The sequence below is a fragment of the Phascolarctos cinereus genome, unplaced genomic scaffold (assembly GCF_003287225.1).
Source record: "Phascolarctos cinereus isolate Bilbo 61053 unplaced genomic scaffold, phaCin_HiC Scaffold_3;HRSCAF=262, whole genome shotgun sequence".
Taxonomy (NCBI): domain Eukaryota; kingdom Metazoa; phylum Chordata; class Mammalia; order Diprotodontia; family Phascolarctidae; genus Phascolarctos; species Phascolarctos cinereus.
The window spans coordinates 225,857,518-225,884,792 of NW_027555736.1; the positions used below are offsets into that span (position 1 = coordinate 225,857,518).

Sequence of the window (27,275 nt, forward strand, 5' to 3'; positions counted from 1 at the left end):
CAACAATCAAGGGCTCGGTGGTTCTTTCTCTGTCCCTCCACTGCTGCAATTTTCAAAGGAGTCTGCCTCAGGCAGTTTTAAATGATGGTGTCTCAATTCTGTAATCATCTTTCAAGAGCTTTTTCTTAAAGGGCCTTTTAGGTAAACCTAGTCCGTCAACTATACTTATGGACTCAGCAATCACATTCCCCAATATGAGTCCCTCTGCTTGTGTATATATAGATACGTATATGTGTGCGTATATGCATATACACACGCATATAGTGCATATATGTGTATTTGTAGAAAGCAAGTGAAATTCAAAGACGGAAGAAACCTGTCTGGCCACACGCAGTTCATCCTTTACACGGCATAAGAAATTGTGGGTAATACTGCTTATTCCCTAGTGTTTTGCCAAGTACGGGTTTTAATTTCTGAAGTGAAGGGACACTCCTTACAAACTAATCTCCATGTATGTTGCGTCTCATTGAAAAGACTTCTCTAAGCAAGGGCAACTGTAAGTTATGTCCTAAACCATAGACTGAGGTGATTTAACAGACAGAGCTAACTCTAGATGCATAAATGTGCCTGTCTCTTCCCATCTAATCTAAGTGATATCTGGCTTCCAGGTAGATGGAACAATGCACTTGTAAAATTCAAGCTAAAAGACAAGGGAGTATTATCTATTAATGATGATAATATTCACCACCAATTCCGGGTCATGGCTCCCTTTTTGGTCTTACCCATAGTCCATTCTGTCCACCCCACAAACATCACCTGTCTTTCTCCTGCTTCTTTCCTTATGGCAAAACACAGTATGTCTCCACACAATTCTTACCATTTGAAATAGGTGTCTTTACTTACAAGTCTACACCCCAACTTCTTTCTAGACAAACCATCAAATCCCTAAGCACTATGTTGTTTCCTTAGGGAACTGTTCTCCCTACCAGAAGCTTGTCAGCATTCAGGTCTTCTCACATGCTCATCTACTCTTTGTGGGATATATGGAATCAGTCCAAGTGTTCCCTTAAATGGGCTACAACTGGATGGGATGGTAGTTAGCATGTGGAAATAGGTATAGAATCAGACAGAACTAAGAAGGATTAGCCCTACATTGTCCTTATTCTGTCCTCCACATTCAATTGGACCAGAACCAGAGCTAGTATAGAATAAATAACTTGATCTCTGTAATGATCTCAGAAAGATTTAACTCTTTTACTTTCATCAAGTGCTAATGTTAGGCAATTTGTAATTTATCACTTTCCTCCAAATGGACTTCGGCATGACAGAATGCTGACAGTGCTTCCCTTTTTCATGCTCCTAGAGGAAGGTTAACACAACCTGCTTCCAATTAAAACACACACACACACACACACACACACACACACACACACACACGCCCCAAGCAATGATATCTTTTAGTAATGAGTGAGCACTCTCAAGACTCCAAACCAGGTTTCAATTTTCCTATTCATCTCTTCACAAGGGGGAAATGCAAGCAAATTACTCAAATGAATTAGCATGAGGGGAAAATTCCTTACAAAGAAAGTCGATTCATAGATAACTGTCACCATCAGTGAGGTATCCACAGTAGCACAAAGGGCTTCCCATGAATGTGGAAGGTCTTCCAACATCCATCCATCTCTCTCTCTCTCTCTCTCTCTCTCTCTCTCTCTCTCTCTCTCTCTCTCTCTCTCTCTCTCTCTCTCTCTCTCCCACCCCGACTATGGGTTCGACCATCACCTCTATGCAATGATTCCTAGATCTGCCAGCCTTAGCTCCTTCCTTTAACTCCAGTCCTGAGCCTCACCAATTACCTCCTGGCTCTCTATGTTTTGTGGCATCTCAGACAGGTCCAAAACAGAACTCAATGTTTTCACCACCCCAAACTATCCCCCTTTCCAAATATCCCTATTTCTATGGAGGGCACTGCCATCCTTCAATTTACTCAAGTCTACAATTTCAAAATCCTTCTCAACTCTTCCCTACACTTTACCCTTCACATCCAAGTTTTGTTCTTTCTGCCTTCCCTATATATCTCTCAACTGCCCTCCACTCTCCCTGCCCACAATTATCACCCCTGTGCATGCCTTCATTACCTCTTACCCACACAGCTGTCACAGCCTCCTCTCTTGATTGGTTGTCCATCCTCCAGCCCCTCCCTTCTCCAAGCCAACCTCCTCACTATTGCCAAATTGCTGTTCTTTTTTTTTTTTTTTTGGTGAGGCAATTGAGGTTAAGTAACTTGCCCAAAGTCACACAGCTAGTGAATGTCACGTGTCTGAGGCCGGATTTGAACTCAGGTCCTCCTGACTCCAGGGCTGGTGCTCTATCCACTCTGCCACCTAGCTGCTCCAAAATTGTTGTTCTTAAAGGACAGTTCTAACCATACCACTCTCTGGCTCCTGCAGCTTAAGTCATTTCTTCCTCTTGCTTCTAGGACAGCGGTCCTTCACCTTGGGTCTGTGAACTTGTTTCTTTTTTTAACAAGCTGTTTTGATAACCTGTTTCCTTCATAACCTTTTTAGATTTTATTTAATGCATTTAAAAACATTATTCTGAGAAGCTTTTTCCAGACTGACAAAGACAGTCCATGATGTAAACAAGTCAAGAGCCCCCGTGCTAGGATAAAATACAAATGCTTCTTCTGGACTTCTAAAGCCCTTTGCAACCTCTTTTTTGAGCTATTTGGGCTATTCTACGTGACTCTTCTTGCCTCATTCCAAGTTCCAGCCAAACCAGGCTGCTTGCTGTTCCACACAAATCCCATGACACCTCCTGATTCTGTGGCTGTGAGGAGGTTGCCCACAATCCTAGAAGGCAATGCTTCCTCACCTCTGGCTCACAGAATCTCGAGCTTCTTGCAAAGCTCAGCTCCCAGTCAAACATCATTCTCAACTTTTCACTCAACTTTATGACTTGTTTATGGCTAGTATAAAAAGCCACCCTTACTAACTCCACAACATTTACGAAATGCATTGTACCATGTTAGGTACTTGAGAGATACCAAGATGAAGTATGATTACATCAGGTCAGAAGCACCAGGGAATAAATAGTGAGTAGAATGAATTCTGGACTTGGAATCTGGAAAATCAGGGTTCAAATTCCATGTCTGATACATACCAACTATTATTTAACATTTGTTCACCTCAGACAACTCTCTAAGACTATAAATTACAGGTCCTTTGTGTCAAACATAGGTGAAAGGAGCTCCTACAGCAACAACATCACAGGTCCTTGATGTATAACAGTTTATGTCGTATCAATCTTCACGGAGTAAAGTTACTTTCAATTTCCCTTTTCCTTGCTGATTCTTTTATTCTCTGATGACATACCCAGTACTTGAGAGTTTATATCTTATATAAACCTTATATCCAGGTTTATAGCTTCTCTAGGGCTTGCATGACATGTCTTCACATGGGATACCCAACTTTTGGGTCACCTTAAAAATTATAATTACTAGTATTTACATAGCTCTTTAAGGTTTGTAAAGTACTTAGCATATGTTAACTTCTTTGGTCCTTACAACAATCCTGGAAGGTAGGTACTATTATTATTCCCATTGTACAGATGAGGAAACTGAGACACAGAGAGGTTAAATGATTCTTCCAGGGTCACACAGCTAGTTCAGTGGCCAAGGCTAGAGATGAACTCAGGTCTTCCTGATTCTAAGTCCTGTTAAAGTATCTATCCACTGTACCACCTACCTGCATACAAGAAAATTCTATTCAGGTGAAGCCTCTGGATTGCTTGATAAAGCTGTTCAACATCTGGTAAAATTTCATAGACAATGGCTGACAAACCCATTTTAGGGATCAGACCTGGCCAGATCAACATCAGAGAATAGCAAAAACAACATTTTATTCATTAGGATCCATATCTAATGAATCCATTTTTCTTTAGGACAAAGGTGTCAATATGGCTTTAAGAGTCTAGAATTTTTTGTTTTTGTTTTTGCTTTTTTTTTTGAGGCAATCAGGAGTAAGTGACTTGCTCAGGGTCACACAGCTAGTGAGTGTCTGAGGTTGGATTTGAACTCAGGTCCTCGTGACTCCAGGGCTGGTGCTCTATGCACTGAGTTACCTAGCTGCCTCATTATAATCTGTTGACAAGGAATTGCATTCAGGCTCCTAATTCACATGTCCTTCCTCAGTCACTAAAATCAGCCTTTTCTTGTCCTTAGATTACATCATCCCATTGAAATTTTCATAGACGTGTTCATCTTAGCAGAAGTTATAAGATGTCATTCATAAAAAAATAATAATAACAATAATGACTCATATTTGTACTGTACTTTATAAAGTACTTCCCTCATAACAATCCCGAGCAAGATAACCTATAATCCTTTATTGATATATAATTATTCAGTAAAGTCTGACTGTGGGCTTTTTGACAGTCTCTCACGATATTCTTATGGACAAGATGGAGAGGTATGGATTGAATGATATTTCACCTAGGTGAGTTCCGATTAAGCTGAATAAGACCCAAAGTCCTTGGTCCTATTATGTTCAAAAATTTTATTAATGACTTAGGTACTTATTAAATTTATGGATTATTATTCTATTATTGACTTTTGCTTAAGATGTGAAAGGCTGGAGAGATGCCAGCCTCTCCCACATAAACCCTAGAAAATGTCTGGAAAGGTAGTAAGACCGATGACAACGAAAGCTGAAGGGATACAGAAATAAACTCCGCCGTCTGGGTCAGAACTGCACCCAAGATGGCCAGAAGAAAGGGACAGTACAAAGGAAACTGGCTAAGCCTCAGCCAGAAGCTAGTGGAGGCAGGGAGAGGAGTCAGGCCAGGGAAACAAGTACAAATTTACATGCAGAGACCTACAGCCAACAAGTGCTCTGAACAAGGAGGTAGTAAGTCAATATGCACTCCAATAACAAGGGACCTGAAGCCTTATCCCAGCCTCAGACTGTCAGAACAAAAGTGGGAGGTAGAGCTAGCCCCCAAGGAGAGACAGGTAGACTGGGCCCAGCCAGCCCTAACTCCTCAGAGCACAGGTTGAAAAAGGCGTGAGACTAGTGTGATCTTCATTTTCAACATCCCGCTGGAGGCTGTCAGGGCCATAAACAGGGGACTGAACCAACTTCTAATTGACTTTGCAAAGAGAAAGAAAATGATACTGGCCCATGCCAGAACCGGAGTGGTCCACCGGGAGACAGAAACAAGGGATTGGAGCAGGAGGCCGGTCTAATACCAGCCACACCAGCCAGACTGACAGGGGAGCAGCAGCCAAACTACAAAGGGGACAGGACCTACCCAATAAGGCCTACCCACCCCAAACAAGAGTGCTAGGGAAGACAGATCTGACCACAAACCTCAGTCCAAGGAGTGAGGTTGAAAACAAGAGAAAAAGCGGCAGCTAGGTGGCACAATGGATAGAACTCTGGCCTTGGAGTCAGGAGGACCTGAGTTCAAATCTGGTTTCAGATGCTTGACACTTACTAGCTGTGTGACCCTGGGCAAGTCACTTAACCCCAACTGTCTTATAAAAAAAAATGAGAAAAAGGAAATACCAAACAAAATGAGGAAACGCCATGAGTTAGAAGTCTAAAAGGTAAACGTAAAAGAAGAGAGTAACCCAATATAACTAACTACACATAAAACCTCAGGGGAAAAAAACAGCATGGCCAAAAGGACTATAGGAGAGGCTAGAAGAAATGGAGCAAGAATTAAGAAATGAAATGTTAAATTAAATTAGAGTTCAGAAGAAAAAAATTGAAAAGAGAATAAACAGCTTAGAATAGAAGGTGCAAAATCTTAACAAAACAGTGGACTCCCTGAAAAGTACATTGGAGCAAAGAGGACTCAGTAGCTCCATGAGGTAACAAGAACTATTAGAACAAACTGAAAAGATGGAAAAAATAAAAGAAAATATCAGATATCAAAAATAACTGACTTGGAAAGCAGGTATAGAAGAGATAATTTAAGAATCATCAGACTCCTTGAAAATCTTGACCATACAAAAAGTGGATAATATACTTTAAGAAACCTTAAAATAAAACTGCCCAGATCTACTAGAACCAAAGAGCAAATGAAAATTTAAAAAATCCACCTCTTGAAAGAAACCTCAAACTGAAAATATCCAGCAATGTCATAGCCAAGATCCAGAGTTTCCAGGTCAAGGAAAAAATACTTGCAAGCAGCCAGAAATTCTTATTCAAGTAAAGAAAGAAGAAAGAATTCAAGTAGCAAGGCACCATTGTCAAGATCATACAAGACTCAGCAGCAACTACTATAAAGAAAAGAAAATCTTGGGATATGGTATTACAAAAGGCAAAAGATGGATGGTCTACAACCAAAAGGAACTTACTCGGCAAAACTGAATGTAATCTTCCAGGGGAACAAATATACTTTTGATAAAGTAGGAGATTTTCAAGTCTTCCTGATGAAAATACCAAATATGAATGGAAATTCTGAAATGGAAGCAAAGCTAGTCAAGAGAAACCTAGAAAAATAAATACATTTGAACAACCGGAAGGAGGTAAGTGATGATGAAGAGTTTACATTCTAATAGGAGAGGAGACAAATGTTGCTTCAGAATCCTAATGTTTTCAAGGGTTAGAGAGGGAGGTAAATAAAAGAAACATAGGACTTAGGTGTATGTTGTTCTGTTCTATTGGTTTTAAGAAAAAAGAAAAAGAAGAGAAAAAGGCATATACTAGGGAAGAAATGGGAAAAAGGGGAGAAGAAATTACTATTTCACATAAATAGGTTGCATAAGAATGTGAGTATATAAGCATTTAGGAAAGGAAAGGAAAGTGGTGTCTCATGACCTCATTCTTATCTGGTTCAGACAACGGAGGGTGAACACACACAGAGTTTGATACTAAGATACATTAAACTCAATAGTGGCAGATAAAGAGAAGAGGGGGGACAAAAGAGGGAGAGTTGAAGCTAGGAGAAAATAATCACAAGAAAAGTTAAAGTCACCTTCAAGGGGTTAAACATTAGATGAGGACTAAAAAGAGAGAGAGTATGTAAGAAGCAGAGATCAGGGTCTGAGCTTGGTTAAAATGTGAGGGATGGGAAATAGGAAAAGAAAAAAACCACTTCAATTATAGATTACTGGTGTTCAGATTTCCTCTCTTTCTCCTCCTCCTCCTCCTCCTTTGTAAAAGGGGAGAGGAGCTAGGAAGAAAAGAGGGAAAATATTATGGAGAGAAATACACAATTTAATTATCATAACAATGAACATGAATGGGATGAACTCACCCATAAAACAAAGGAGTGTAGCAGAGCAGATTAGAATACAGAATCCAACAAAATCTTGTTTACAAGAAACACACTTGAAATCAAGACTGACATACCATTAAAATGAGATGGAGCAGATTTGTTTTGTGCATCAGGCAAACTGAGGTAGCAAGCATGATCTCAGATAAAGTCATAGTAAAAATAGACATGATTAAAAATATGCAATGAAACTACATTATGCTTAAATGCATCCTAGATACTGAATTAAACCAATATCTAATATATATGAAACCAAGAACATAGCATCTAAATTCATGAAAGAAAGGTTAATCTAGTTACATGGAGAAACAGACATCAAAATTATAATAACTGGGGACATTAAAGTGCCCCTTTCAGAACCAGACAAATCTTAAAAAAAGAAAATACATTCAGGATATTAATGGAATTTTAGAAAAATTACATGTTGATAGATCTCTGGAGATTACCAAGTAGGAACTGAAATAAATAAATAAATAAATAATAGATAGATAGATGAATGAATAAATGAATGAACGAATGAATAAATAAATAAATAAATAAATAGTGTGTGTGTGTGTGTGTTGTATATATATATGTATATATATATGTATATATATAGCTATATAGATATATATTTCTCAGCTCTGCATGGCACCTTTACAAGAAGTGAACATTATTCTAGGGCATAAAAATCTCATAAACAAAGGCAAGAAAGCAGAAATAGTAACTATGTTGTTGTTGATCACAATGCAAGAAAAATTATAATCAATGAAGTGTATCTTAAATGGAAACTAAATAATTTAACCCTAAGGAATTGTTGGGTCAAAGAATAAATCATAGAAATGATAAATAATTTTATCAAAGAAAATGACAACAATGAGACATGTCAAAACTTTGGGGATACTTATGGATAGGGGAAGAATTCTTGATCAAACAAGGAATGGTGAGATCACTGGAAATAAAATGGATTATTTCTAATCACTCAAAATAGAAAAGATTTTACACAAATAAAACCAACAGTTAGAATTGGAAGGGCAACAGTTAATTGGGAAAAGACCTTCATAGAAAATTTATATATTAAAGGTCTGACATCACATAAGGAATTGACATAAATGAACATAACAGATAAATGATCCAAAGATAAGAACAGGGAGTTTTTCAAAGGAAAAAAAAAAGAAGCTATCAAACAGCCATATAAAAAATACTCCAAATCACTAATAATAAAATAGCTTCAAATTAAAGCAACTTGAAGTTTCCATTTTATCCTTATTATACTAGCAAAGATGACCAAAAAAAAGGAAAATGAGAATTGTGAAAAGAGTTTGGGAAGGATAGGCACACTAATGCATCATTGGTGAATCACTGAACAACCCCTGCCTTTGGAAAGCACTTTGACTCTATACCTCGAGTCACTAACTTGTGTGTACTATGAAGCTGGAAAGAACTTCAAAGGTCATTTAATCCAATTCCCTCATTGAGGGAGGTTAATTGCTTTTCCCAAGTTCATGGAGGTAGTAAGAGAGGAACAATCTCCAGAGCCAGTACTCCTTCTATTACGCCATGATGCCTCCCATTCTGAACCTGATAAACACAAGAACAGAAAAAGAGATTGCACTGAAACTGTGTGTCATTATACACAGCTTGCTTTTTCAGCGCATTAGTTCCAAAGCTGTCTCATTTGTCTGCTTGTGCATCACCCTTGACTTAAGAGATACTGCTCTTAGGGCTGCTCAGAGGCATGCTGGAGCCAGCTCATACCAACTTGAGAGAGTTAGTTGTTAAATTTTTAGTGTAAGCATTTATACCTTGGAAATTGGCAAATACTACAAATCGAGGCCTAATTTATTGTTTTGTTATCTGTCTAGACTTAAGAAAACGATGGAGAAAATGTTAATAATGCAGATTAAACTTAAGTGTCATGAAGTTGTTAAATATTGACCATTATACCCCTACATACCCCCCAAGGAGATCAAAGAGTGAAAAGACCAATAGATACACATTTATTTATAACACCACTTTTTCAGCAGCAAAGAAATGGAAACAAAGTGAGTATCTATATACTGGGATAGCTGAACAAATTATGGTATGTGAATATTATTGTGCCATATGAAATAATAAAAGGATGGATTCAGAGAAATCTGGAAGATTTGTATGAACTGATACAAAATGAAGTAAGCAAAAGCAGAATAATGTATATAATGACTACAAGGAAAGTAAGGGAAAACAATGGTGAAAAACTGAAGAACTCTGATCAACACAATGAACAATCACAACTCCAGAAGACCAATTATGAATCAGGCTTCCCAATTTCTGGCAGAGAGGTATACAGATTAGAGGTTCAGAATAAGATATACATCTTCAGATACAGACAATGCGTGGATTTATGTTGCATTACTATACTTGTTACAAGGAGAAGTCTTTGATTTGTTTTTGGTGAGGAATAAAGTTGGAGATGTAGATAGTGAAACCAAAAAGGGGGGGGGGGAAGAAAAGAAAGGAAAGAATCCCAAAGTGAATTATTTAAAAATATACCAAACAGAGCAGATGGAAGTTAAGAAGTATAGATGCACAGAACAATATCATAACTACTATGCTAAATTTTAAGTAGACAAAAAAAATCAACCTGTACATTGGTCAGATTCATTAACTTCTTATGTACTCTTCTTTTGCTCTTCTTTGTAGGAGGAACCATTCATGTTTGTTGATGCTTGCCAAGTTCATAAGAGTAAAAAGGAAAATCTTTATATGTGTGTGTGTGTGTGTGTGTGTGTGAGACTAGAGGTCTTGGATCCCAGTGGGGACAGCCACTTGTTGGGGATGTTGAGAAGGCATTCCTGCTCTGCTCCTAATTGGACTTTATGACTTCTGGCCTCTCTTCCAACTCTGAGCTTCTGTGATCACTGTACTGTTTTCATCACTTGTTATTTTCTTTAGAGCTACTACAATGCCATGATACCCTCCACCAATTCCATCGATAGCCTCACAATGGCATCCGCCTGACCTGACCCTGTTGGCTCCAACTCTTATTTCATGGGATCCCTCCAGCATCTCTTTCTCCTGTCTTTCTGATGCCAATGAATTTCCTCCCTTACGTTTCAGTGGAAATATGCTATTGGGGGAACTGCCACCTTAATTTCACATGTTCCTAGCACCCTGAATGATCCTTTGGGTCATGATAATCCATGCAAACCCATCAGCATCCACATTTCAATTCACACAGCCCCAGTGAGGCTCTTTCCAGTTCTCCTGAAACTGAAAGCCTGTGACCTGCTAAGAAATGTCTCTCCTTTGAATAGAATTCTCATGCTGTGCCCCAGTTGCCACAGGCACAAGAATACATTATCCACAGGTAATTTCTATAGATTTGATGGAAAAGAAAAGACACGTAGAAAAGAGGAGTTTAATTGACTGAAGATTCTGGTCCACGTCACTGGAGCTTCCTTCTCATCTTCAGCTATTCCTTCTGCGCTGGGGGCCAAATGGGCCGCCCCCTGCTCTGGACCTTCCTTCACCACCAAGCCTGTCTGTAGACAAGGCTTCAGAGCTCTGGAAAGCAGAGTCAATGGCTTCAAAATAATTAAACAAATAGATTAAAATACATATAATCTGAATATTCTCAGAAGGGAAAGGTTCTAAAAACAAAGTGAAAATCATTGCTGAAAAGAACCAAAATTGCTTCTTTCTAAAAACAGGGGGACAAGGACAAATGCATAGCTTAATATACAAATATACAGCTTAATCCCCTAGGCAGCTAGGTGGTACAATGGATAGAGTGCATGATTTAGAATCAGGAAGACTCGAATTCAAATTCAGCCATAAATACTTACTAGCTATGTGACCCTGGGCAAGTCACCTAACTTCTGCCTGTTTTAGTTTCTTCATCTGTAAAATGGGGATGATAATAGTACCTACTTTCCAGGGTTTTTGTGACGACCAAATGGGATGATATTTATAAAGTGCTTTGCAAACTTTAAAACATATTGTTATTAGGGGCAGCTAGGCCGTGTAGTGGATAGAGCACTGGCCCTGAAGTCAGGAGGACCCGAGTTCAAATCCAGTCTCAGACCAGATACTTGATATTTACTAGCTGTGTGACCCTGGCCAAGTCACTTAACCCCAATTGCCTTGCCAAAAAAAACCAACCCAACATATTGTTATTATTATCATTTTGTTAATTTTCAATTCAGTGAACTAGATTCTAGTTCAATCTCGAACAAATCCCCTTAATAATAAGATTTGTTCTGTGAAGTGGATTCAGTCAAAGGGCCACACTTGAAGACCTCAAGGCCCCAGGTGCCCCACCTCTGCTACAGAACAAAAAACTGATAAGGGAATAGTAAGACACCACCTAAAGACAATAAAGGCACCCAAGTCTCCTGGCTGAGATGAATTACACCCCAAGAACTTAGACATGTGATTGCTAACCTGTTGTCTGGAGACGAGCAAATGTCTTGATTTTCAAAAAAAAGGAGGTAGATTCCATAAACCAGTAAGGATGAAGTTGATCCCAAGTAAAATTCTTGAATGAATCACTAAAAATGGCTAGTTTGTCAGCGTTCCAAAAGGAAAGCAATGATTATGTGGAACTAGCCTGGATTCACTAACAGCAAGTTGTAACAAATTAACCTCAATAAAGATGTTACTTGTGGTGCTCACTGCTTAACTTTTTCTGCTTGACGCGGCATATCATCCCGAAGTACAACAGATTTTCCAGCTCTTCTACTTTCCTCCAAAAAATTACTCTAAAAACTATTTTTATTTCTTAAAATGAACTTGGTGGAGAGGCAGCACGGGGTCATGGGAAGGGAACAGCACTAGTAGTCAGAAAACTTAGGTTCCAGCCAAGGCTCTGATACTTATTATAATTATTACATTATTATCTTACACGTATGAACTTAATCTCTACGACCCTGGGTTTCCTCCTTTGGAATATCGGTAAAAATGAAACTATTATTAACTACCACATAGTCTTACTATGAGGAAAGGGCACCGTAAATGGTAAAGTTCTTTGCGTAGATGGGATGACAATAAAGGATGGCAGAAAGAAGGTAGAGGCTCAACTCCGATCTTGTTTCTGTTCTCTCTGCCAAGGAAAAGGATCTTTGGGTTGTAAAGGAAAGAACAAAAGTGGCGACTGGGTAGATAAAATACAAGATGTGAGTTAGTAAGAAAACAGCTAGCTGCCTTGGGTAGCCTCATGTTACCAGGCCCACACAAAGTACATCTCAAACCTTTATAAGAACAGTAGATGTGACTGCTGGACCATCTTCAACGCTCTATGAAAGGCTGTAGCAAATGGAAAAAGTGCCTTCAGACTGGACAAGTTCAAATGCTGTCCCAATTTTGAGAAAATGGAAGAGAATGGAGTCTGCAAACTATAATCCATCACAAATAGTTTCACAGACTTAGGGCTGGAAGGGATCTAAAGTCTAATCTAACTCCCTTCATTTTATAGGTAAGGAAAATGAGGCCCAGAGAGGATAGGTGACTTGCCCAAGATTGTACAAACAGTAAATGAAGGAGGTGGGATTTGAACTCAGGTCCTCTGACTCCAAAGCTAAAACTCTTTCCAATACCTGGCAAAATTCTCAAAAAGTTAAAGAAAAATTTAGTAAACATCAAGGAAAGCAAGTAATGATCTCAAAGAGTCAGCATGCCTTCACCAGAAACAGGTCAGGCTAAGCTAATCTCATTTTGTTTTTTGATTGAACTATTATATTCCAATAGTAAGCAGATCAGGGAAATACCATAGCCACGGTTTAAACCTAGATTTTAACCAAGCATTTGACAAAAATCCCTCATGCTATTCTTGGGGGAAAAAAAAAAAGATGGCAAATGGTAGGCTAGCTGATGGCCCAGTTATTTGGATGTGGAACTGACTGAATGGCCAGAGTCAAAAGAGTAGTTATGATGGTTCCATGTCATGGATGCAACGTCCCAGGCATCTGGGCTCTTTAAACATTTTTGTCAATGACTTATATAAAGGCAGAGATGGGCTGCCTCTGGAAGAAATGGGAACCCCATCATTAGAAGTCTCTAAGCAAACAGCGGAAAATCATTTATCAAGTGATGTGACAGAAGGGAGTCTTACTCAGGTATAGGTTGAACTAGCAGGCAGGTGGGGATACAATACAGGCAAACACAACCAAACGCCAGGTAAAACAATCCAGTTTGGCTAGAAAGAAGAATTCATGGGATAGAGATATAGATTAGACTGTGATTTCATTAAGATTGAGCACTCTCAGATAAGGAAATTCTCTCTACCAATACAGGTCAGCACATTCTCTGTCAGTTACAGTCTTAGAGAATTATCTAAAGAGCACCAAAAGATTGAAGTGACTTGTCTAGGATCAGCAGGTAGGACTTGAACCCAGTAGAAAGGCCAGCTTCCTTTCCATGATGGCTCAGTGACCAAAGTGGAGTAACATGAAATAAAGCTGGAAAGATAGAGGCTGGAGCCAGACCATGGAAAACTGTAATGAGAGACTAAGTTTTGTCTTTTACCCTAGAAGCAACAGGCAATCACTGGAAGATTCATAAACAGGAGAATAACATACATGAACCACTATCTACTGGGAAGACTAGCAACTGAAGAGAAGGATGAGAAACTGGAAAGAGAAAGATGGTTAGAAGGCTCCAGCAATAATGCAGGTGAGTGGTGATTAAGGCCTAGATGATAATGGTGGCAATATGAGTAGAGAAAAGGGGAAAGATTCAAGGGGTGTTGAAAAGGTAGAATCAACATGACTTAGCAACTAATTTGAGGCAGGGGAGGGGTACAGAGAGGGAGACAGAAGGGTCAAAGATGACTCTGATGTTTTGATCCTGGGTAATGATGCCATCAAGAGAAACAGAGAAGTTGAGATGAGTTTTTGTTTTAGGGGGAAACTGGTAAGTTTGGTTTTAGACATGTTGAGTTTGAGATGTCAGCAGGAAATTCCAATAGAAATAGCCAACTGGGACTGAAGATAGATAAACTGACAGATGGATGGATGGATGGACAGTTGGAGAGAGAGAGAAAGAGAGAGAGAGAAATACGTATACCTACACACATATGTACATACACATCTATAAATACACATACATACATATGTGTGTATATGTATACATGTATATGCGAGTGTGTGTGTGCATGCTTGGTAGCTAGGTGATGCAGTAGATAGAATTCTGGGCCTGGAGTCAGGAAGACTCATCTTCCTGAGTTCAAATCTGGCCTCGACACTTACTAGCTTTGTGACCCTGGGCAAGTCACTTAACTCTTTTTGCCTCAATTTCTCATTTGTAAAAATGAACTAGAAAAAGAAATGCCTATATACATATATATACACATACATCCATATGTGTGTGTGTATGTATATATACTAGTTTGAGTTTTAATTCCAGTTCTGACACTTCATAGATAGATAGAAATAGATATATGTCATCTGCATGGGTGTGAAAATTGAACAGATGAGGAGATAAGACCATCAAAAATGAGGCTAAATAAAGAGAAGAGACATGAGGACAAAGCCGAGAAACATCCACATTTAGGGGACAGAAGAAAAACAATGAACAAACAATGAGGTCAAGAAGGAATGATCAGATTAGCAGGTGAACAGAGAACCAAATGACAATCATTTCAAGGAAGCCAAGGGAGAAGAGAGTGTTTCAGGAGGAGAAGCTGGTTTTCAACAGTTCCATATGATACAGAATGGTACAACAGAATCACAGAATCACAGAGTTGGAAGGAACTCCCGATGTCATCTAGAATTCTAGTCCATCCTTCACTCGAACAAGAATCCCCTCTACAACATCCTGCACAAGTGGTTATCCAGGTTTCACTGGGAGATCTCCAGGTACATGGCAGAGTGATTACCTGCCTATATGTTTGGGTTTTGTTCTGTTTTGTTTTGGTTTTTCTATCACACCATGTTTCCTCTCCCAACCTCAAAATGTCAATAACCCTTAAGTTCATGGGTATCCTTTTCTCCCTCCGCTGAAGAAGCTCACAACCCCTTTGTAACAATGGAAATAAAAATTCATCACTCAACCACCAAACTGGCATTTAGCCTCTTTGAAATTAGATAGTCTGGTTCTCAGATGATGAACAAATAGTTCATCACTGTGTCCATGCTCTATCTTGATAAGGTCTGCCAGAACTTTGGTTCAAAAGCACAGAGAACCTTGGAAAACCCACTGCCAGTTTCTTTATCTGTAAAATAAGGAAGTTGGAGTAGAACACCTCTGAGGTGCCACCCAACACTAATCTATGATTTATAATTTATCTCCACAATAGCAGTAAGTCTTTCTCTCCCCCCCCCTTTTCCTCTCTCTTCCTCTTGCATATATGTTAAGGTAGTTTCAGAAGGATCACAGACTTAGAACTTCAAGAGATCCTTGAGTTTACAAATGAGGAAATCAAAAGCTTTACAGGAAGGAAGAGAAACCAGAAGGAACACTGCAATTCAAGATCAGGTATGAATGCCCATCACGCCAATAAATAGGAAAAGCTAAAAAATAAATACCAAAATAATAATAGAATCCCAGGGGGAAAAAATCATTTAAGAGAGGAAAAGAAGCATGTGGGTTCCTGTTTTACTTCTACTTAAATATTCTTTTTTAATTTTTTTTTATTTCTCCAAATGAAAGCTGACGAGGTTCCAAAGTGGTTCCTTATGGGAAAAGGGCATATATGGGGAAATGGTCAGGGGTTAGAGAAGGCAGGAGAAAGAAGAGCCTAAAGACAGCAAGAGAGAGATGGACCAGGAGAAGGGAAAACTGAGCCAGGGAGAGTGGAGAAGATAGACTCCTACAGATAGCATTTTTCTCATTCCACTGACAGCCTAGCATCTCAGATATCATCCAGCTTCATTGCTTGGTCATGTTCGGCCACTTTTACCCATTTTCCCTGTTGACAGCGACAGAAAATTGAGCAATTACTCTTAAACTCCACTCTTTCAGATCACTCAGATTGCTACACTTACTGAATTAAGCCCCCAATCACCCCGGGCTAGAAGCAGCGCAATGGGGCCCATCCTTTAGGAATTGAACATTTTTGGTGGGGTTGGTCATGAGGCTTTATTATTCATAAGGTTGTCAATACATTTAATCCTGCCAAAATATGTAACCCAGTATGAAAAGAGGCAGGGTTATCCACCTGAGTTCTACAAAGGGAGGAGTCACACAGCGGATGGTACTGTGAGCCATCAGAAAGGTGGCCCCTATCTATCCTAAAGCAGCCCAGTTCCAGGGTAGTACAGAATTATGCTACATTAGCAATGGTATTGTTAAGCCCAGGAATGATTAGGTGGGGTTTTTAGCGTATTTTCAAAGGCTTTCAATTTAAATAAGATTTGGGGGCTGACAGTTCTCTTATAATCTGCATTATGCTCACAGGTAAAAGCTGTAAAATTTAGCTCCAATCCCAATTGTATACTTCGAGGTTGTTTCAACTGAAACTTTTTTCTTTCTTTTCCTTTTGCAAATTGAGAATTTTTTTTTCTTATTTATATGCCTACTAAACTCTCTTCTTTAACATGACAAACTCCATACAAATCTAAGTTGCTGTTTGCCCAAGTCTCATGGTTCCATAAAAGGTGTAAAATCTAAAATCATCTATAAATCATCTAATCTAAATCTAATCTAAATCATCTAACCTAAAAATCATCAAATCAATCTCTTCATATTTCATTTAAAAGATGAGGAAGCTGGATCAAGGCTAAAGAGCTACTTAGTAGCAGGGCCTGGACTAGACACACACACAAAAGTGCTAGCCTTTAGAGTTTGGGTTTAAATTCCAGCCCTCACACTTCCTTAAATGGGTGATCATGGGCTAGTCACATTAAGTCTCTGACTCACTCAGTTTCCTCATCTGTAAAAGGGGGATAATAATACCCATAATTTTTCCAAGGATCAAATAAGAAGTATATGTAAAAAACACTTTTTAAACCTGAAAGCATTGTGTAACTATTTGCAATTATTATAGTTAGCTGACCAAAGGAAGCAAGGTGACACAGTGGACAAAGTACTGGACTTGGAGTCAGGAAGATCCGAGTTCAAATCCAGCCTCAGATGCTCAGTTTGCTCATCTATAAAATGGAGAAAATAATAGCACCTACCTCCCAGGGTTGTTGTGAGGATGAAATGAGCTATCTGAAAAGTGCTCTGCAAACCTTAAAGTGCTAAATAAATGTTAGATGGTATCATGCCATCACAATCACTGCCTTCCATCAGAGAATCTAGTCTCAACTCTGCCACTGCCAAAGAGTCTCAACTCTGGGCAAGTTGCTTCAACTCTCCGGGCCTCGGTTCCTAATGTATAACCCGAAGTGTTTGATTGTGAAGGTCCCTTTGGCGCTAACAGTCCAAGATTCTAGGATATGATGCTTTCATGGCGGAAGGAGCTCTTGAATTCCAAGTATGTACAAGCTTTCACATTCAGAGGTTTTGGGTTAGGGATCATGTGAGTTAGCTGGTAGAGTGCTCCCTTTTACCAAGAGATTTGTAGAGGATGCAAGATTCTGGGAGTCCTCGAAGGTGGTGGGGAGAAGGTCAGAGAAAGGAAAGCTTAACATCCCTGGGAGTAAGAAGAAAGGGGCTACACATCTAGAGAGGAAGGCATGATCAGCAAACTCGTTTTTCATGCATTTAATTCTTCCTCTATGGTGTGTTTCATTAGAAAGCTCCTTCCAAAAGGCCATAAGCCAATTTTCCCTGAATTTAATGTTGTTGTTTTTTTCAACTTACAATACTTCCTAGTCTTGAACCCCTAAAATCTACATGTCAGCTTCTACAACGTTGGATAATCAGAAAGCTCACCTAATACCCAGAGCCATTAGCAAGGTTTTCAATGCCAACGATCTGTCCTTTTGAGCACTTCCCTCACCCTGGCTAAAGCCTTGGGGCTCCTGGATCGCTGTTACTACAAGGGTTTAAGACAGGGTGGAATTGTCAGCCACTACGTTTTCCATCCCTATTGTCCTGCTAGCTTCTTAACAACTTCATTAATGTCCTGGCTCAGGACTCTGCCTTGTCAAGCCCTTCAGCTATTTCTCTCGGTTGTTCCCGCTGCTGTCTTGCTGACTGAAATAGCAGATAGGACTACAGCAGAGAGGACAGGCAGATCAGAAGCCTGGCTGGGGCCCAGCAGGGATGCACAGTTGCCAGGTCAGTGCTGGCAGATGAAAATTCACATACATGTTAGGGAAACCAGATTTTGGAAAGTAAATTACAGGGCACCTTATTTAACAGTGTCATAAGGGATTATTAGGAGGGTGGAGAGGCTTGGCAAGTGAAAGGGTTTGGGGTGAAGTCATATAGTAAGATCTGGCAACCAGAAGTAGGCTTGCCCAGAAGGGATGCCAGAAGTTCTCTAACTCAAGTCAAGTGGAAAGCTGGGAACCACAGGAAGAATTATTAGGATTTGTTCCTAGGTTTTTCCATAGTCACAGGGCTGGCACCAAATGCCTGACCTGTTGGCTTTCTGATCTCACCTGGGACTCACTTTCTTTCCTGCTGGGCCTGGCCCTTGAACCTAAATTGAGGCCCTAAAAGTGTTAATTTTCCCTTTCATTCTGTGCCTTGATTCCCAGTGAAACTTGCATACACAAAAGTGACCCACCTCTGGATTTTTGCAGAGTCTGTATACTCTTTGTTATTGTATGATACAATCTCAATAAATAGACAAATAGATTAATGGATGGATGGGTGGTAGATGGACAGACAGAAGCTCTCTCTATGCATACACATATGTGTATGTGTATGTATGTGTATGGATATGTGTGTGTGTACAGAGATCCAATACATTATGTGTTAGCCAACTTTTCCTCCTTCCCTGGTGTCTCCATTTCACACTCCAGATGCACCTTGGCTATGGCTTGGTTTCTTTCTTGCCTTTCTGCTGTCACCCAAGGAGCAGCCATAGTGCTCATTCGCCCATAGGGTGACTCACCTCCTCCATCATCAGATCCTTCCATGCTCCGCTGTCTGAGGCGCTGGCTGCTCCCCAACAGAAGGGGAAAAAAAAACAGGAAAAGAATTTCCAATACAGAAACAGAAAATGAAAAGTCCTACCTTCCCTACTTCCAATGCCAAATAAGTCAAGAGTTTCTCATCCTCTCTCATCTTCAATTCGATTCAATTCAACAAACCTTTGTTATGCACCTACTATGGGTAACTCATTGCACTAGGTGTTAGGCACACAAAAATGAACTCATCTCTGCCTTCAGTTTAACTTCAAGGTAAAGGTCACAGAGTCAGACAACTAGCTTTTTACTCTCCGCATTTAAATAGGAACACTTTACTTTTTTTGTGAGGCAATGGGGTTAAGTGACTTGCTCAGGGTCACACAGCTAGTAAGCGTCAAGTGTCTGAGGCTGAATTTAAACTCAGGTCCTCCTGACTCCAAGGCTGGAGCTCTATCCACTGCGCCACCTTGCTGCCCTCACTCAATGCTTTACTTTCAATAAAGATCATGGGAGAAGATTTGAGTTGACAAACTATGAAATTCAACTAGAATAGAAACTCTCCTGTAATACAGCAAAGGTTCATCATGCCTGTCAGTTTCAATGAGGCAGAATATACAGGTTTCATCTCAATGCCAGGTCTCACACTTCTAAGGAACAACCCCACCCATGCCAGGCTCTACTCTTTTAGTCCCAGAGAGCAATATGAGCCATGGCCCAAGACCAAGATTTGTCCTCCCAGCCCCAGATCACAGCCAAATTGACATGCACAGTTTCCTAGTGTTACAGGTTACATGCTTGAGCCTCTAGAGTTCACTCAATATGGGTGTATCCAGTCTAAGAAGATGTACTGTTTACGAAGGCACTAAGACACCATTACATTCTGTAAAAATGTAGAAAACTTACTCTTCTACTTCTTCAGCAACCTTTCTTCCTGCTCTGTAATGATAAGAAAAGAAAGAGTTATTAAGACCCAATGGTCTTTTCTCTCATGAGGGACAGGGTGTGTGTGTGCGCGCGCGCATGCGCGCGTGCATGCGTGTGTGTGTGCATGTGCATGTGCGTGTGTGTGTGTGTGTGTGTGTGTGTAGTGGGAAGAGGTGTCAGGGAGGTCTAGTCAAAACAGGCACAAGGGACATACTGGTCACTTAAATCTGACTTCATTTGGGATCTACAAAGTCCTCTTGGATGTAAATAAACTCACCTTTTCCATCCTTCTGATTTCCATACTTCTATTACTGAGACCACCACCAATCAACAAACGTATTACGTTGCATTCATACACCATAGTCTAGTGCCTTTTAAGTACCTACCATATGCTAGACCCCATCTACCCCACAACACTGGGAATCATCTTTGACTTGTCCCTTCATCTTGTCCTCCCACACTCAACTGGTTGCAGAGAACTGCTGCTTCAATCTACACAAAGTCTAGTACGTCTGTTCTGTCAGTATCCCATCCCACTGGGGCCTCCATCTCTAGTTCAAGGTTTGATCACTTCTTTCTTGGATTTCTTTCAAAAGCCTCATAGCTGGCCTCTCTGCTATAGTCTTGGCTCCTTCCATTTTATTTTAAACCCAAGTGTCAGGATAATCTTCCTAATGCATAACTTTGATCGTGTTATCTATACCCTACTGTCATTAACAGAATGAAGAATCCCCATTGCTGACAAAATAAAGTCCAAACTCCAAAACCCTTCAAGGACCTTCGCAATCTATTTCCATTCTCCCCTTGCTTCCCCTCTTAGAATGCACTCTTTCTTAACAGGAAAAGGCTTCCTAGACTCAGTGACCTAGAACTGTATTATTGCATTTTTGTAAATTCAGTTGTCCTTAGTGCTGTTTTCATTTTCATAATTGCAACCAACGTATATATTGTTCTTTGGCTTCTACTTTCTTTGAACTGTTTCACTTCACATAAATCTCTCATTATTTCTCTGAATTCTTCATGTACATCTCTCTTTGCAGTGCAGGTGTATTACACTGCATTCATATACCACAATTTGTTTAACCATACCCACAGCTAATAAGCACATAATTGATTTTTAGCTTTTGGCTGCCATAATTAATGCATATCCTGTCTTTGAGATTAGTATGTTTTGCTCAGATAGAAAGCATATTTTTGTACTAGCTGTGGCCCTGGATAAGTCATTTAATTCTGATTGACTCACCAAAAAAATAAGCATATTTTCTTTTAATGTTAGCATTTTTTTCCTTCTCTTCTAGATTTACCTTCTCTCCTGTGTATTTTCATTCCCGATTGACTATGCTTTCTTTTGTTTCTTTAGTGAGACTTGGCATCATAGATTCCAGTTTTTCTATTCTGCCCATCATTTTGCTTTTAAGCCACAAGTTCTGCTCTCCAAATTTGCAATTCTCTTTTATACCACTCAGGACCAATGTATTGTAGTTCACTGTTCTTCTCAAATTCTTCAGAGTCATCAAGTGTTGGACTGTTTTCCTTTTTTTTTGCAATATTTATTCATTTTTATTGCCTGAACTAGAGGCCATATTTCCTTCTGCTGTTGATGTTTTCCATGTTGACTTATTTGCTTATGTTACAGGTCTTTCTCTGAGTTTTCCTCTTCCTTAGATCTTTGGGAATTTAAATCTCCCCACCCTCTCCCCCTTATTTTCCCCTATTGCTCACTTTCTAACTCCCTCCCTTCTGGTAATGGTTTCCCTGGAGGCTGGATCTTAAAGCAACTCAGCCACATCCCATCATGGTTCTCCAGCCTGGGTCTCTGTACCAAATGACTTCTGGGGGAACAGAACTGGTCCCAGTCAGATGTTGGACTCTTTCTCTCAGGCTAAGTAGAGTACTAGACAGCTCCGCCTACACACACACACACACACACACACACACACACACACACACATGTCCTGTTCTAGTGTTCCATCTCATTCCTCAGTTCTCAGTCCTCTGGCCCAGCACTAGTAGTTCAGCATTATTACACTACTGCTACTGGGTTGACTTCTATAGTTTGTATCTCTGAGGCTCTAGGAGGGGTGGGGAGAGTCAGGGTGTGGAATTGGGCTCTATTTCAAGCCCAGAACCATGTCCTGCCCCTTTCCCTCTGTTCCTCTGCTCACTTGCTGTGTAGAACACTGGCAAAATTCCACAGCCTGATGCCCAGATCTCCACAGCACTAGAAAGAGTGTTACTAAGGGGTGGGACTGGTTTTGTTGCAAGCCCATAGGATGGATGTTGGGTCAGTTAGCGCAGCCTCACTGCTGGTATGGCAGGGGGGGGGGTGGGGTGGGGCTCTTAGGGAACAGATACTATGTCAGTTCATTTTTTAAACCCACTTTTGGGTTCCTAGTATCCTAGACCATGGGAGATGGCCCAAGTTGCTTTATCTTTGACATATAATTTGTTTTAGAAAGATCTGAGAAGTCATAGGGATCAGAGAAAATGTCTAATCTTCCATCTTGTCTCTCAACAAAAGTTTGTATTTCTTCTTTCAGAAGCTGTTTATATCTTTTGATAACTTATCTACTGTGTAGTCTTTTAGCTTTACAGATTTATGTCAATTACCTATAGATTTTGCATGTTAGATTTTTATGATAGTGAATGCAAATTTTTATTTTCCCCCAATCCATACCTTTTCTTCAAACCATTCTAGTCTAGTTGCATTGGTTTTGTTCAAATGGCTTTTAATTTTATGTAATCCAAATTATTTATTTTGTCTTCAATAATCTCCACTATCCTTTATTTTATTTAAAAAGTTTCCCCTTAACCAATTTGTCAAAGATCCTACTTTCCTTTTTTTTCTAATTTTTAAAAAAATTTGACTTATATTCCAATTGAGTATCCATTCAGAATATGAATACAACATATGTATATGACATAAAACAAGAGGCAGTGTGGTGTAATGTATAGAGAGCTGGACTCAGAGTCTGGTAAACCAGGGTTCAAGTCCTCAGGCACATATGCATTATATAACTCTGGACAATTGACTTAATCTCTCAGTCTCCTAGGCAATTATCCAAAACTACAAACTGCAGAACTTGTGCCAATTGGTAATAGTAAAAGGAACTTTCTCACTGGGAATTCCCTATACAACCACTGAAATCAGAGGTATGGACAAAAGCAAATGTGTAAAATATTGGTGTATACCTATTTTCTGCCAAGTTGCTCTCCAGTTTTTCTGGCAATTCGTATGAAGGGTTCCCCAGTAATTTGTATTCTCAAGTTTAGCAAATACTGGGTCACTGGGATGCTATACGCAGACATTGTTATCTATTTTTAAATCAGTACCAAATAGTTCTGATAATTATTGCTTTATAATATAATTTGATCTCCAATAATCTGATAATTAGATCATCTCCATTTCCTTGTTTTGTTCCTTTTTTCCCTTAAAATTCATGACTTTATATTTCTTCATATGAATTTTTATATTTTCTCTATTCTTTTAAAGTTTCTCCCTTGATGGTACGATTGACATAGTACTAAATAGGTGGGTTAATTTTATATAGTAACATCATTTTTATTATATCGGTATGGTTTAGACATGAATATTGAACAATCTCTCCAATTATCTCTAACATCTCTTTCCTAATTTCTATAAAGACTGTTTTATAGTTTGGTAGGTTAACTTCCACAGTTTATGCACTTTGTAGTTATTTTAAATGGAATTTTTATATCTCTTCTATTAGTCATATAAAAATGCCGATTATTTTCTGGATATTTTATATATTGCTACTTGGATGAAACAATTGTCTTGAGTAGTTTATTTTGTTGGAGAAACTATCATATCATCTTGTAAACATGGATAATTTTGTCTCCTCTTTGTCAATGTTTTGTCTCTTAATTTCTTTCTCTTGTCATATGGCCATAGCTAGCAATTACAATAATATGTCAAGTAAGAGTGGAGAAATGAAGCATCATTGCTTCATCCTTGAATGTACAGAGAAAGTTCTGTTTCTCTTATCACAAATAATGCTAGCTCTAGATCTGAGATAAATGCTGATCATATTAGGGAAAAGTCCTTTCATATATCCAGGGGTTTTTTAACCAAAAAAGGCCTTTTCTGTATTGATATCATATACCTTTTGTTTTAACTGTTTATATGATTAGTTGTGCTAATAATTTTATTAATATTGAATTATGACAGCATCCTTGCCACATATATCTAACTGGATCATAATGAATACAATGAGGTCCCAATTAGTGCAAACAATGAATCCTTTGAAGTTGCGGTATTTTTCAAATTCACACTGCATTTTCCATTGGGTTAGAACTAGTTGCTACATTCTAAATAATTATAACTTCAAATGATGTGGATTTGAATATGTGTGACCAATTCAGGGTAATTATTTGTCAAATTAATTGGGACCTAGCTGTAATTTTTTTTTAAAGATCACTACAGTTGCCATTTCTGTTAAAGCTACCACCATTCTTCCAGCCACCCAGGTTCAGAACCTCAGATGGACCTTTGCCTCTTCACTCTCCCTCACCCTACATATCTGATCAGTTCTCAAATCTAACTGATTCTACCTACACAACATCTCCAACATACATCTCCTTCCCTCTGATCAAACAGCCACCACTCTAGGTCAGGCCCTCATCAATCTCCCATTGGACTTTTGCAATAGCCTTCTCATCAATTTCTTAGCTAAGTCTCTCTCCACTCCAATCTGTCCATCATCCAGTTACAAAAAGTGATTTTTCCTAAAGTGTAGGTCTAACCATGTCACTGTTCTACTCAATATATTCCACTGGCTCCCTATTATGCCTAGGATCAAATATGGACTCCTTTTTTTGACATTCAAAGTACTTTACAACTTGGCCTTGACCTATCTTTCCAGTCTTATTTCATATTTCTTCCCTTCATATGCACCAAAGTCTAGTTCTTGCTGTTCTGTATTTCCATCTTCCATCTTTGTGTCTTTACATGGCTGACCCCATGCTTGAAATACAATCTCTTCAACTTTGCTGAGAAAAATAGCTGGTTTCCTTCAAGGTATAGTTCATATACCAACTACATGAAGTCCTTCTGAATAGATAAAGCAATTATTAAGTGCTTACTATATGTCAGGCATTGCGCTAAGCAGTGGGGACAGAATTACAAGCAAACAAGAAATCCCTTCCCTGAAGAAGCTTACATTCTAATAGAGCAAAACAATACAGAAAGCGTTGCTCAAAATGAGGGAGTGGGATGGGAAGGGGGGAGGAGATTACACAGCATGGTGAAGAGCAGAGGAACCCAGGGATGAAGCCCAAGACTCTCATGGGAAGTAGATGAGGATGATGGCTAGAGAGCAGGCAATCTGGGAAAGAGATGGCAAGGTATACTCTATCCATCTGCTAACACCTTCCTCCCCAAATTTCTTCTAGTTATTTTGTATATTTCATGGATATGCACATGTGGCTGCACAGAGCTAGACTTGACATTTCTCCAGGACAGGAACTGTTTCGCTTTTGGTTCTATATCCCCAGCACTTTGCACAGTGCCTGGTGCTTAATAAATGAGTAGGTGCTTGCTAAACATTTATTGGTTAATTAATTGATCTTTGCTAAATTTTGTTTAAAATAGTATTCATTAGTCATATTTGTCTTTATCTGCTTTTTGATCTGCTTTATCCGTCTTGGTTTGGTTACCAAGTCAATATTTATCTCAAAAAGGAGTTTGGCAGAATGTCTTCTTGCTGTGTTATTGAGAATAATTTATGTAACCTGGGCATTAAATACTCTTTAACCTGGATTTGGACTAAGAGGACCTGAGTTCAATATAAGTTCTCCTATTTACAGCCTGTGTGATCTTAAGCAAATCACTTAATCACTCTGGGTTTTAGTTTCCTCACCTGTAAAATTAGAGGGGCTTACTAAGTGACCTCTAAGGTTCCTTTCAGTCTTAAATCTAATAATCTATGGCTCTAAGAATTCACTTGTAGATACATCTAGACCAGAATTGTTTTTCTTTGATAGTTCAATTATTGCTTGTTTGATTTCTCTTTCTGAAACTGAGTTGCTTTGCTAATTTAGGAATTTTACATTTTTATGATATTTATCTACATTCTTTTAATTTTCAGCTTTATTGGCACATAGTTTAATTCTGATGATTTTTATTCTCTGATAGTTGTGAATTCATCACATTATTTTTTTCTTGTCAATTTGGTTTTCCTCTTTTTTTCATTAAATTATTCAATGGCTCATCAATTTTGTTAGTTTCCATCACTGCCTTAATTAATCATTTAAAAAAATCAGTGCAATAATCATTTTGTTTCAATTTCTCCTTTGATTTTAAAAATTTCTCCTTTTGTTCTTATCTTGACGCAACTTATTTACTGATTTTCTTCTAGTTTTTTAATTACGTGTCCCTCTCTCCCCCTCCTTCTCTCTCCCCTCCTATCTCTCTGTCCTTTTCTTTTTCTCTCTCCTTTCTTTTCTCTCTCTTTCTACCTCTCCCTCCTTTCCTTTACCTCTCTCTCTGTCTCTCTCTCTCTCTCTCTCTCTGTCTCTCTCTCTCTCTCTCTTCTTCTCTCTCTTCTCTCTCTCTCTCTCTCTCTCTCTCTCTCTCTCTCTCTCTCTCTCTTCTCTCTCTTTCTCCTCCTCCTCCTCCTCCTCCTCTTCCACCCCAATCCTATCTCACTCAGGTCTGAAGTCTGTTTTTCTGATCTGGGCCAGTCTGCTCCTCCTTAGACAGCCTGGTGACCCTCTGCTCCTAGGGTGCTCGGCACCATACTGGTGCTGGAGTTAGCATGGTCACTTGATCAGCATTAGTATTACTGTGGCTCACAACTCCCAATCCACCAGTCTCAGCCTCCAGAGCAGCAGGGACTACAGGTGTGCACTACCACACCCAGCTTTATGTTTCTTAAGGTTTTTTGTTTTTGTTTTGTTTTGCATATCAAATTCTCTGCTCACCTCAGGCTTTTACAGGAGTAAAGATTCTAATTCCTCCCTTTTGAAAAAAAAAATCCACCTTTTTTCATTGATGATCAAGGAGTGAAAATGACATCCTTTGACGTCCAGCACAAAAGCCACTCTGTCCATGAAGCTTTCTGGAATGCCCAAAATGGAAAAGATTTCTCCCTCATTTGATCTCAGAGCACCTTAATATTTTGCTAACACACTTATCATGTTCTAATTTTATTATATTTATCTATGCAATCTTATCTCTGGGAC

At 39.2% G+C, this 27,275-nt stretch overlaps 1 protein-coding gene across 1 annotated transcript in view; it reads right to left on the reverse strand.

Moving 5' to 3' along the window:
* The window catches only part of IFT43 (intraflagellar transport 43), a 121,762-nt gene that overhangs the window by 13,582 nt on the left and 80,905 nt on the right, over positions 1-27,275 (reverse strand). The window contains exons 4-5 of the mRNA XM_020986234.2: positions 20,052-20,084; positions 19,133-19,179 (exon numbers count right to left, since the gene is read on the reverse strand). Of these exons, the coding sequence (XP_020841893.1) occupies positions 19,133-19,179; positions 20,052-20,084 (80 nt within the window). The remainder of the gene's footprint in view (positions 1-19,132; positions 19,180-20,051; positions 20,085-27,275) is intronic.